At 27.0% G+C, this 13,480-nt stretch overlaps 1 protein-coding gene across 4 annotated transcripts in view; it reads right to left on the bottom strand.

Annotated features, from left to right (window-relative positions):
- Positions 1–13,480, bottom strand: part of LOC129965363 (fat-like cadherin-related tumor suppressor homolog) — a 509,169-nt gene that overhangs the window by 30,618 nt on the left and 465,071 nt on the right. For all 4 annotated transcript variants that reach the window (XM_056079193.1, XM_056079196.1, XM_056079195.1 and 1 more), the window contains 9 exons: positions 11,100–11,164; positions 9,863–10,024; positions 8,505–8,657; positions 6,930–7,143; positions 5,594–5,733; positions 5,321–5,487; positions 3,949–4,271; positions 2,129–2,797; positions 191–1,014 (listed from right to left, as the gene is read on the bottom strand). In XM_056079193.1, the coding sequence (XP_055935168.1) occupies positions 191–1,014; positions 2,129–2,797; positions 3,949–4,271; positions 5,321–5,487; positions 5,594–5,733; positions 6,930–7,143; positions 8,505–8,657; positions 9,863–10,024; positions 11,100–11,164 (2,717 nt within the window). The remainder of the gene's footprint in view (positions 1–190; positions 1,015–2,128; positions 2,798–3,948; positions 4,272–5,320; positions 5,488–5,593; positions 5,734–6,929; positions 7,144–8,504; positions 8,658–9,862; positions 10,025–11,099; positions 11,165–13,480) is intronic.

Raw genomic sequence — 13,480 nt, 5'->3', positions numbered from 1 at the left:
TGTGATATTATATTTGACTGTATTTCTAAAAAAGATATGCTTTACCATCTCTTATCTATACTTTTATAAATTTTTTCTATCTCTGAATATATAAAAGAATAATATTAAATATGAAAGGCAAATAATTAAATATAATATATAATTAATGAAACATTCTTTAAAGCAAACAATTTAAATAATGTCTTCTTACTTTAAATACAGAATGATCTACAGGAGAATCAACAGGAGCCACGACAAAATAAGGCAATCCAATGAAAAATGGTGCATTATCATTGATATCTACTACTGATATTTCCACCAAAACATGAGCATACTTTGAAATTTCTCTTCCTTCATTCCTCACTTCTACAACCAAAGTATAAAAGCTCTGAGCTTCCCGATCAAACATCCTGCCAGTGGTACGAATAACCCCTGTTGTTTCTCCAATCCTGAACATGTAAGTTGGGTTCAAAATATGAAAAGTCAGATGTTCATTGAGCTCAGTCCCAAGAGGGGTGACAATAGCTACTGTGCTGATTTCTGTCGAATTCTCTTGAACTTTAGAAAAATACTTGTCTTCACTGAACTGCAAACCACTCTGTTGGCTTTCCTGAACTTTGAAGACAACTTTTGTGCTTGTTTCAAACTCCCCGTCAGAAGCAGAGACGACGAGAGTGTACTTCCTGGCAAGGCCACTGGGATCTAGGACTGTGATATCACCTGTAGTTTCGTTGATGAGAAACTTCTTTTCGATGTTTCCTGACACAATACTGTATCTGATCGAACTGAAGGAATCCATATCAGTTGCTATCACATTTATGACATGGACTCCTTTATAAGTTGGCAGCAGGAGAATGGCAGTGTAATAGGCTTCTCCAAATTGAGGAGGGCAGTCATTAATGTCTATCACAGAAATGAACACTTTGGCAGGCACTTCGGCATTCAGGTGAGGTTTCCCCATGTCCCAGGCTTGTACAGAAAAAGAGAAACTGGATTTCTTCTCATGATCGAAGGTTGTTGCAGTTCGAATGGCACCTACACAAAACAGTAAATGATTTTTGAAAATTAATATTGAATGAAATGATAATTCATGGTAAATTAATAAAAAAGCTGGTTGAACACTAAGTAATCTTTAAAAAAACTATAATTTATAACTACATCATAGATGAATTTATAAAATCACTATAAAAGAATAAAAATTCAATGTATTTGGGTCAACTTCCCACAAATAGTATAAGCTTTCTGAAAAATGTTCACATATAAAAAATAACTTGTATGCAAATCTACTATAACACAGCAAATATTAAATGAATATAAATAATAAGACATAATCTCAAAATTTCACTAAACAAGTGGAGTAAACAACAATAAATATGAAACAAGCTTAGAGCAGAAAAAGTTGAATCAAATAAATAATGAATCATACAAAATATAAACACCAAAAAGTAAAAAAAAAAAAAAAAAAAAAAAGAACATTGGAACAAAAAAAGTAAAAAATTTTTTCAAAAAGTATATGTGACATAAAAAAATATTATAGAATTATTATATAAGGATCTCAAGAAGGATAAACTTGGTTCCCAAAAACATAATAATGTATGTTTTCGAAGAAATGCGCCATGTCTGTAATCAAAGAAAATGATGAAATGTGGTGATTTATAAAAAAGCTAATTGCTTATGATTCCAAATTAAAATACTGAGGAATTTGCTCATTTAAATTTTTTGATAAATCATTCTTAATAATTAAAATCATTAAGTTTAATAATATTTTTATTTTCTATTCTGTTCCTGTTTTAATTTATCTCAATTAATATTTCAATTTCTTTTAAATTAAAATTTTCAATTTTGTAATTAATCTTTAAATTATTTCCCTCATTGATTAGTCATTTCAAAGTCACTTAACCTCAGGAAATTTTGATTTCATATTAAAATATAATTTTTATTTGCAGCAACAAAATAGATATAAATAAAACTATTGAAAACTTTAACAAAAACAAGTGATTTCAATAAACATAAGTACAAAATACTTAAAACTGCAACAACAGGCATAAAATCAACATTCAATAATTTCCAATTTACGTATAATAAAGCAATACAAGTGCTTAAGTTCAGGTACAAATATCTATGAACTTTAACTGAAAAAATTACATACCTGTATTTGGATCTATAGTAAAATATGCAGATGCAGATTTTTCAACAATTTTATAATGCAGAACAGAGTTTATCTCAGAATCATTATCATATGCTGAAACTACTAGAGGTTTGATGCCATCTATTAAAACCATGCTCCTAATTTTATCAGACTCCATAATTTGACCTTTATATTCTAGCTGATGAAATATGGGAGCATTATCATTTCTGTCGATCACGTGAACAAGCACAGAAGTTGTACTATTGGCACCAACCATATTTGTAGCTCTGATTGTCAAATTGTAAAATTTCATTACTTCAAAATCTAATATGGCATTAGTTCGTAAAATGCCAGAAGTTGGATTGATCACAAAGCTGTCATTGATATTGCCACTGATGATTTCATAATATACAGATGAACGACTAGTTGCAATCACAGCAGTTAAAGGTTTCCCTGGTTTTTCATTTTCGTGTAATTCCACAATATAATCCTTTTGTTCAAATTTTGGAGGTGCATTGTTGGCAACAGTAACAATGATGTGCACATTTACAGTGGAGTTGAATGAAGGAGTTCCTTTATCAGAGGCTCGAAGAAGGAGGAAGTATTCAGGCATTACTTGTCGGTTCAAAGGCTTAGCTATCAGAACTATGCCCAAAGTTTCGTCTATGGAGAAAGCATTTCCAATATTTCCTGAAATTTAAAATTATAGATAAATAAAAATAAGCTTTATCAGTAATTGTATTCTGTCAAGTAAATCTTGAAAAAAAAAATCAAAATCAATGCTTAATATCCACAGATTTGATTTTAATAAAAAAAAAATTATAATTTTAAAACATACTGCATTATAATAAACAGTTTATTTTTTATTTTTATTATTAATAATAATAATCAATTTAAGATTATACATTACCTGAAGAATTATGTTATATATATATATATACTGACTTTATTAATAGGATTAATTAAATTTATATTTGCAACCTTTAAACAACAACAACAAACAAAAAAGTATAGCCAACCAAAAATAAATTTTTGTATTATCACCCTGGCTAACAATATATTTCATGGAATTTACAATTTATTTTAATGCTTTGTCTTTACAAACTTTCAGGCCTGTGGCAAATTAAACAAGATTTCATTTTTTTTGTTTGGTAATGTTATTAATAATATATTTTTGGAATATACAATCAATAGCACAATTAGACAGTAATGAGTTTCAGCAAATGTTTAACATGAGGCTCTTAAAAACTCATTAATTAAAATTAAACTCATTATCACTAATTATAAAAGTATTTTAGTTCTTGACATGCTTAATTATCTCTATAACACTGTTTAATGATTTTATAAATTAAGAAGATAAGGAAATAAATTAGTACTTATTCACAGTTTGACACATATCTGTTTTATTTTGAATAAATTAATACACAAAGAATTTAAAATTGTATTCAACATCAAATTCAAAATTGTGTATTTCAAGGTATCATTTCAGAAAAAGTATATGTTACTTTTACACAATCCTATGTCTAGGAAAGTAGGATATAATAATGTCTATCTGCCTACATAATAACACCTCAGATCAGAGCCTTTAAGACTGTGGGTTCTAAGCATTATGCCATTCCTGTCTACTTTTAATTATAGCACTACATACAATAAGTTTTAAAAAGCAAAACTATAAACTGTTTTAAAAGTTATTATTAGCACCTGAAAAAATTACAACAAATGAATCATACACTAATGAAATCTTTAAGTGCCACAGAAATCCATCTCAATTTAGTGGATTCATAGGTGTTACAGTAAAATTCATTTTAGTCCTCATTAACTAAGAAGATATTATTTTGTACCTGAAGCAATACTGAATTGCAGTTGGGAATTTTGACCTTTATCTTTATCCATTGCAAGTACTCTGATGACAGATGAACCAACAGCTGCAGTTTCATAAACTTGGCACTTATAGGAAGGAGATGAAAATTCAGGGTGATGATCATTTTCATCATGAACATTGATGACTATTCGAGCAAAACTACGTCTAGAGGGTGTTCCATTGTCTCGAACCATAACAGTTAGCATGTGCTTTTTAATGGATTCATGATCTAAGGAGTGGGATACAGATAATTTTCCAGAAAAGGAATCTATTTTGAACACTTTAAGGCTTTGAGGATTGGCACTGAAAACACAAAGGTAAACTTATTAGATACATAACATAGTACTAGATATTTATAATAAAATGCTTGATTATTAGATAATTATATAAAGTTAAAAGGCATATACATGTAATAATGCTTTTTATGAAACTCTACTTCAAATAAGAAAGTAGTTTTACTTTTATTTGAAGATAAAATGACCTAAACTTTAATTTTGGGAGTTGCATGAATGAACCTTTAGTTTTTACAAACATACCTCTCAAAACTCCTAATTAATCTAGTTTAATCTAGATTATATTAATCTAGTTTTTCACACCTAATTATAATAACTTTTAATATCTGAAAATCAGCTTTCATTTAGACAAACATAAACACTCCACAAAATTGTTGGATACACTTTTTTTTAAAAAAATATTATCTAGTTTCAAAAGGAAAAAAAGCTGGAATGAACATTTTAATTCATTCTTTTTAGGTTGTGCTTTTATCACAGATAAAATTTACATAATTCATTTTCTTGATGAAAGACATGTAATGGAAGCATCTAAGAATTTTAATTTAATCAGTTATCATTTTCATTGCCTTTAATTTAAATTTTTTAAAAATGATTTGAAGAATGTCAATAAAAAGCATTTTATATTTTCAACCCAACTGTAAATTCCTCAAAATGAGAACACAGTGCTATTAGAAATATTAAGTATTAAACTTCACATATGCTCGGAATAATGATCCAATACAAATGTAAATTTTATAATACATGGGTAAAATGTAATTCATGTAAGGTTTAATAAAAAATTTCTTATATATATATATATATTAAAACATTTCCACAATAAAATTGTAACACATACATAAGATAAAATAATTTAGTTGATTTTAAAAATAAAAGATTCTCTCTTAGAAATATATATATTTAAGAGTAAACGATAAATCATTTTCTTTAATGAAACCTAAGGTATCATTTATAAATGCTAATTGAATAACAACTTTGAACCTGTAATTATTATGAACACAAGAAATAAACATAAGGCCTATCCAATATATGGAAAATATTTAGTATTAAATGCTATACTACCTGTTATAAATGGAATAGATGAGGTTTTTGTCAATTTCATCAATATCAGAGGCTTCCAATTGAAGAATAGTACTTCCAACTGGTATATTTTCACTAATATCAGCACTATAGAGCTCTTTTACAAATATTGGATTGTGTTCATTTACATTTATTACTTTAATTGGAAGCTATAATTTAAAAAAGAAAGCAATTAGAAGAGAACATAGAAAAATAAATTCTTTAAACTAATGAAACCGTGAAAGACTTAATATAATTCAGCATCAATGGAATTACCTGTTGATAAATAATATTGAGACCATCTGTAACACTAATGTTAAGATTATAATCAGATTTCTTCTCCCAATCTAAATGTCTAGCTACAGATACTATGCCAGTGTATGTTTGAATCATGAAGGCATCGTCTGTGTTACCACCTGATATTAAAAAAGGAATCAATATTTATAAAAAGGAAATTAAATTTATTCATACAAGACAATGGTGAGATGAAATATATATAAACAGCTATTTTTACCATATTATTTTTGTTGCATCATTACTTTATAAAATATTACTACTTCTTTAGGTCAAAAAATGAAAATGAAAATGAAATTTTTAATAACCATAACTCATCTAGAATGATAGAAAGTTATTGAAATTATTTAACAAATGAAAAAGAATACATATATATTAAAAAATTAATGAATAAGTAATCTTTCTTAAAGGACTAAACCTAATGTAGCTTTTCTCAAAAGACTGAAAAAAAATGAAAAAAGAAAGACAAATTCTTAAAAACAGACAAGAAGACTGATGAAATTTTAAATATAGCTTATAATAATATGAATTTTTGGCATATTATTAGAAGCACTCTGTCAAAGTCACATAATAGCAAAGAGCCACTGAAGGAAAAGTATGTTTAAAAAGTAAAATTGACATTTTCATTATAGGTAGTTTAGATGTAATATGATCAATAAAATAATAGCATGTAATTATTCCATCCATATAATTAATCTCTTTCTTCCTTAAGTATCTTGCAGACAGTAGATTGCTTTAATATTTTGTGACTATATCACCCTACATGACTTAATTTACTGCTAATGAAGGAAGATAAAAACACATAACCCAATAAGTATTCCAAAAGAATCGTAGACCTTATTTCATGAATTTAGTTATCTTGACTCCACTCCATTTTAAAAGAATATTTTAAGATTTCCTTTTCTATTAATCTAAATATCAATTATTAAAGACAGAAGGAGGCTGATATTTAAATATATAAATCTTATCCTTAGTCACACACATTATAGAAATTACAATAAAAAATGGAATCAAAAAATCTCTCTTCAATAAGCACTGATATTACATTTGATTTTAAACATGAATAAAATATAAAGAGAAAAAATAATGAAAGAATGAATGAATAAATAAAGCAAACAAATGTTCATGGCAACCATTTAATAAATGGCTTATGATATTTGAAATAATTTTCCAAACAAATAAAAATAAAAATCTATTTCTAAAAAAATCTAATCTATAAAATCAATACATTAAAATAAAATATGTAATAATTTTCTACAATGTAAAATTACTGAAATGCTTTCAACACCAACTGCTTAATATTGTTAAAAATGCTTACCAACAATGGAATACCACACTTTATCACCATCAGGATCTTCTGCCTGCAAGAATGCAACAGACTGATACACTGGATCATTTTCCGCTACAGCTGCCAGATTTTCGATTTCTTTACAAACTGGGGGACGGGAAGACAAAGGAGGTCGAGCAAAGACATCCACCCTTACACGAACACTAGAAGATCGTGGTGGGATGCCTTTGTCAGTGGCTTGAACCTAAAAAAGTAAAAGTCAGTAAAACAATTTCTTGATGCATAAATGACAAAAATGCTAGACAGAGCTCTAAGACAAAACTTTAAACATTGAGCAAGTACATCTAAACAAGCTATTGTACAATAACTCCACTATGTTAGTCTATATTCTGAATGCAAAACAACATTGTGAAGTTATTATAACAGTATTGTGGCATTTTGGCTACAAGGAAACAACCAATGATACACCAAGTATCAAATGATTGGTTACCATCAATGACAAAAATAAATTAATAGTTTACGCTAACATAAAACTGGCTAATATTAATGACTAGTTTATGCTTACTAACAATATATTAACAATAACAGGATTAATAAACAATGAAATGGACATCTTATAAAAGCTTCGATTTAACTTTAAAAATTTTATTAAAAAAATTAATTATGTTTTATTTTTGGCAGAGAGAATTTCATTTTTGTTTGAAAAATTACAAGAATTAAGGCTTTTAAACTTTCAGTTCAAATGTATATAATATTATATAACTACATGTGCTCAAAGAAATTTTAAATTTTGTTTGTCATTATAATCTTCATAAACTTTCAATTTCATTTTTATTATTTTCTCATATACAAAAAGAAAATATAGTAATTAAAATTAATAAAAAATAATTAAAATTAATAAAAGAAAATATAGTAATAAAAAAAATTCAACCTTCAGATTCAACCTCATATTTCAGACTTTCTGTTATATCTATCTGTTTGTGAATATGATAACTAAAAAAACGCCTTTAGCTAGAGATATGAAATTTGGTATATGGTCTTGAAATCAAAATTGCAGATTTCTATCAAATTTAATACAAAATCAATTCATAGGAGTTTTGTCTGTTTGAGGGCAAGTAAGTACCATAATTACAACATGTAAAAAAACTAAAGCTAAATTTCATACAGAGTTTTAGAATCTAAAGTACAGATCCATATCCAATTTTGAACGATATTCAGTATGTCAGTATATTCTAATATACATGAAAAAACAAACTCAAAAACATGATTTCAATAAATGAAATGAATTTGATATGTGATTTTTTAAAATTAAAAATGTAGTTTAATATAAAATTTTGCTTGAAACTGCCTCCCCCCCCCCAAAAAAAAGTGTACTCAATTTATTCACTATCCGATGAAGGATAAAATATTCATGTATGAGATTGAAAATAGAAATCCGAGTTCTCGTGGCATTAATGGCATTGTCTAAGGTTTTTAATTTTTATGCAGGAAGAAGGACAAGATCTTTATTTGGATGAAAGGGGGACCAATCCCTCTGGTTTTGTTAGATTTAGACTGAGCTATTATGCATTTTTAATAGAATTAAAAAAAAGTTACTGTACTTACAATAAAATCATAAGCTTCACCAGCTACAAGTTTTTGTTTAACATAGATTGCACCAGTTTTTGGATCCACAGTAAATAAATCAGAGCTCTTTTCAGATCCAAATGAATAACTCACTTCACCATTTGGTCCAGCATCAGCATCAGAAGCAACAACCTAAGAGACAAGAGTAAAAGTAATACATGATTACACGGATGTAAAATGTAGCATATATTTATTTAAAGTAAACATGATTTTTCAATTATATTTGATTTCTGTCATACCAAAAGAATACAACCAAAATACTTAACCATATTTCCTTATTCAAAATTCATAGGAAAAAATCTAATTAAGCAATATCTAAAATAAGAAATAAATTGCCATCACAAAAATTTCAAACTCATGTTAAGAAAAGAGAAATAAAGATTTTGAGATCCTTAAATGTTTTCCTGTTATTCTTTCCCCCCCCTTCCCTTTAAAAAGTAGTTTATGTTTTTTTTAAAATATATTTTATTATTTTTGAGTTTTAACATAAACTTATGCAAAAAAGAATTACAACATCAAAAAAATTAGATTTAAGTAACATTAAATTAAAGACTGTTTGATTATATGCATTTATGAAGTTAAGAAACTACTTAAAATGTTTATATTATTAAAGAATGACAAAACAAAAACAGAAATAAAAGTCAAATAAATAAGAAAAGTATGAAAAGAGATACTGCATCCATTAAAAAAATAATTGTTAAAAAGTAATTCTTGAATGCTATAAAATTTACAATCAATGCACAAAAGTCGGTATACTGAGGTTTAATGGGCTCAAATAGTGGTGAAGTAAGAAACAAAATATTTTTTCACTCCTTCATAATATTTTATTTCAAAGAGAGGCATAGAAGCACTAATTTTTTGTTTTCATGGTACCAAGGCATCTATAATTTCCTTGCTTATCCCCTCTTCCCAAACACTATGCCATTGTTTTTCTCATAGTATTCCAATATCATAGTGTAAAAATTGCAACTATTTTCCAAATAACATGATTTTCACATGAGTACAATTCAACAAATTTAGATATTCTTTATACAATTTTTTTTTTACATCAATACTAACTGTGATATGTCTTTGTGTACTATTTAGCACAGTTTCAGAGCACAATACATTATTACAGAAATAATACACTATGTGAAAGTTGAGAAGATTGCATTCATCGGCTAATACATACCAATAATTTGAAATGATGTAAAAAAATGATATGAAAAAAAAAAAAAAATGAGACTAAAATATTTAAAAATAAATAGCTTAGAAGAAAATTAATCATATATTTTTTAATAATAAAACTCCTTTTAGCATATATATATTCGCTAAATATGGATGAAAAATGTTATTACCCTGCACAAAACTACATTTTGGTCAACTTTTGATGTTTCTAAAACTGGACATAGATAAAGTGATGAATGAAATTCAGGATCATTATCATTCTCATCAATGATTGAAACCAAAACTCTGGTTAATGATGAAAGAGATGGGCTGCCCCCGTCTTCCACTTTAATCTGGAATATAAAAAAAAATATATATATATATATATTTTAGTGTCTAGAAATGGATCTATGATAAGAATAATAAATAAAGAAAAAAAGTTATCCACTAAAAAAAAGATATTTAATAGTACTTTCAAAAAGCTTTAAAGATATATAAAATATCTTTTGAATATATTAATTTTTTGAAAAAGATACTATATAAACAAGTCTGAATACACTAAGCACTCTTCATTCATTTTTTAAAAATAGGAATTGCGGGAAAGAAGTTTGTTACAAACTGTTGATGTAAGAATACTTTTATTCAGGGCATTTAATTATTTTAATAGAGTAATTTCATATTTTCTATGAGGAATATTTCCACTATAATTATTCTATCACATTTATTAAACTATAAAAAGTTTGGTTTTGAATGTCAGCAAATAAGAGCAATTTTCTCAATAATTGTACTTTTCTCTTAAAGAAAAAGAATATAAAATAATTATAACATGCCATATAATCAATGATGGATTTCAGATTTGGTAGTTGCCTAGGGCCATTAAGCTGAGAAGTGGATGCAAGTGGGTCAATTAACCCATTTTTAACATATAAATTATTTAATTTTATGATTGCCAAATGAATAAGTTCACAAAAAATTCAACAAATTATAAAATATATGGATAATATTAAAATTTTATCAAAATAATTTTGTACATCTGATAAATATATTTTTCATTAAGATATTTTAGAATATTTACAGACATTAAATAACTTCTTCAATAATATTGTTTACAAATGTGGATGCAGGGCAATTTGTACAAATATACATTCACAAAGTTAATTAAATAGAAAAGATTAGAATGTAATAAAAATTAAACATGTTAAAAAATGTGTTGAAATATGAAACAAAATTGTTCAAATTATTAAAAGAAGGGCCGCATAATGTGCATTAGCTACAGGCACAAAATATTTCGTCACTTCATACAAAGCAAATAATAAAAATACTGAAAACGGAATAACATTTTTAATCAACTAAGCTTAGTAATTAAATGACTTAAACATTACACAATTTATTCACTGAAATGAAACCAGATGGCGACACGATACTAACCTCCAAAGCATGTTCTGCTTGTACCTCGCGATCCAATCGTCTCAAATCAGCAGTAGTAATTAAACCTAAAAAAGAAATTATTTTAAATTAAAATTATTTGAAAAACATACTTTAAAAACAATTTTATAATAAATACACATCTATTACATTAAATATCAAAGAAATATATTATTAGTAATAAGATTTGTAATTATAAAAATAAAATAATTTAAAATACTAACTTGTGTAATAAATAAAGCTAATAAAAATAAATGAAGATAATTACAGACGAATATTTTAAATTATTTATCAGGAAGATACATTTAAATAATGAATAGCTATTTAATTCCACCAAAATAATCGAGAATTAAATCAACGATTGCTTACGCAATTACACACTTTGAAATATAAGGAGATAAGGGTACACAAGACGTCATTCTTCTTTTTTTAACATTTGAATTACTTTTTCTAAAGCACATATTTTGAAATCATTTGTATAATAATTCTGTCTTTGTGTCTGTCTGTTAGAAAAACTGCCAAAAATAAGTGGGAGCACTTGTATTTTACAGAATTCAAAACTTTCAAAAAGATAAAATTTTTCATTAAAATTGAAATTATCGGCATATACAGTTAAGTAAATTTTATAACAGAATTCTATTCTAATCATAAATTAAGTTCACAGAATTGGAATTATAATCTAAAGTGTAAATCCGTAACATATTTGAAACTAATTCCATCAATAGGTTGACCGTCTGTCGGTGTGTACTTTCTTATGTATGTAAGCGTGAAAACTCAAAAGGGCAATGATTTAAATACATGAAATGTGGTATGTGATCTTGTGAGTACAAATGTAATTCAAAGTCGAAGTTAGATTTCAATCAGTAGGATTAAAACGCATTTAAAATATACATATTCAATTTTTCAGGCACTTCTGACAGTGATTAATGTCCAATGATCATGATTCAGTAAAAACGATAGACTTGTGTTAAAAATGCGAGTTCGCAAATTGTACAGACTGTCTATGACAAAGGATACCGACGTGCTCTGATTGGTTTAAGCCTTGGCATCTTTTTGGCAATGTATTGCACTCATAATAGTGTATTTTTCGCTTATTTGGCTCAAACCTTGTACCTTTCATTAGTTTTATGGAATTTACGAATGAATATCAACACGATCTAATTTTTTAATATAATTGTTTTCTCTAAATATTACTAGTAATATACTAATACTAATTAATAATAATAATGATAAAAATTACTAATAATACTAGTAATACATGTAACTAATGTTGTTTATGCACAGAAGTATAAAAACTGAATGATAGTAATTACTCAACATATGATGCAGCAATTAAATAATTCTTATTTTTCTATGATTTTCGTGCCTTTATTAGATAATTTATGCAGTCATTGAAATTTGTTGCTGAACGTTTGTTACTTGCCCAGCAACTACATATGGGGAGATGATTACTTAATGTTCAAAACGTATAAATATGTACGCTTTAACGGAATATGTGATTTCGTAGCTAATTTTTTTAGTTATATCAAAATAATATAAAGAAGAACCACACAAAAAATATTTTTAATAAATTGTAATTTTTATATTTCCTGAATTCAGGTTTCCGGATTTGATCTTTTCTGCTGTATATGTGTTCCAGATTAATATTACATGTAAACCGTAAAAAATAGGAGGGGAGATAAATTCCCAAATTTTATTTATTTTTATAAAAATATATTTCGGTGTGGCATCTTTTTGGCAAAACATTGCCAAAAAGATGCCAAGGCTTAAACCAATCAGAGCACGTCAGTATCCTTTGTCATAGACTTAGTCAGTACTCGCGTTAAAAATGGATCTTCTTAATTATTTATCGTCAATGGTATGCAGTTAATGCACAAGTGCTAGTTACTGTACCATGAAGAATACAAATTTCACGTGTGACAAGAAAAATCAGAGAACTCGTGGCGTTCACAACTGCATCCAAGATCCACAATTTTCTAGAGATTTCACTGAATACACATTAAAACTACTTTTACTTCTATTTTGCTATTTAAGTCAAATGATTAACTAAATAGTATAGATTTTCTTGAAATACAAAAGGAAGAACAACAAATAAGAGATTTGATTTGTTATTTCACGAACTGAAATTGTTTATCCGAGAGTCTATACTGCATTTTCGTTCTTGAGTTACTTTTCTACAGTAAATTATGGAATAGCGCTGAAGATAAATGCTTGCATTTGTCTACTGAATCGCAACTTCACTTCCTTTCCTTTCGAATCATTAACTCTAAGAAATTGTTTGCAACTTTTTCTTCTTCGAAAAAAAAAAAAAAAAAAAATCTGCTTGAAATAAAATAAAACATACAAATATGTTATAACGACGATGCAGACACAGCTGCTTGTAC

Source organism: Argiope bruennichi, chromosome 4 (assembly GCF_947563725.1).
Source record: "Argiope bruennichi chromosome 4, qqArgBrue1.1, whole genome shotgun sequence".
Taxonomy (NCBI): Eukaryota; Metazoa; Arthropoda; class Arachnida; order Araneae; family Araneidae; genus Argiope; species Argiope bruennichi.
This window is presented reverse-complemented; position numbering and strand designations above follow the sequence as displayed.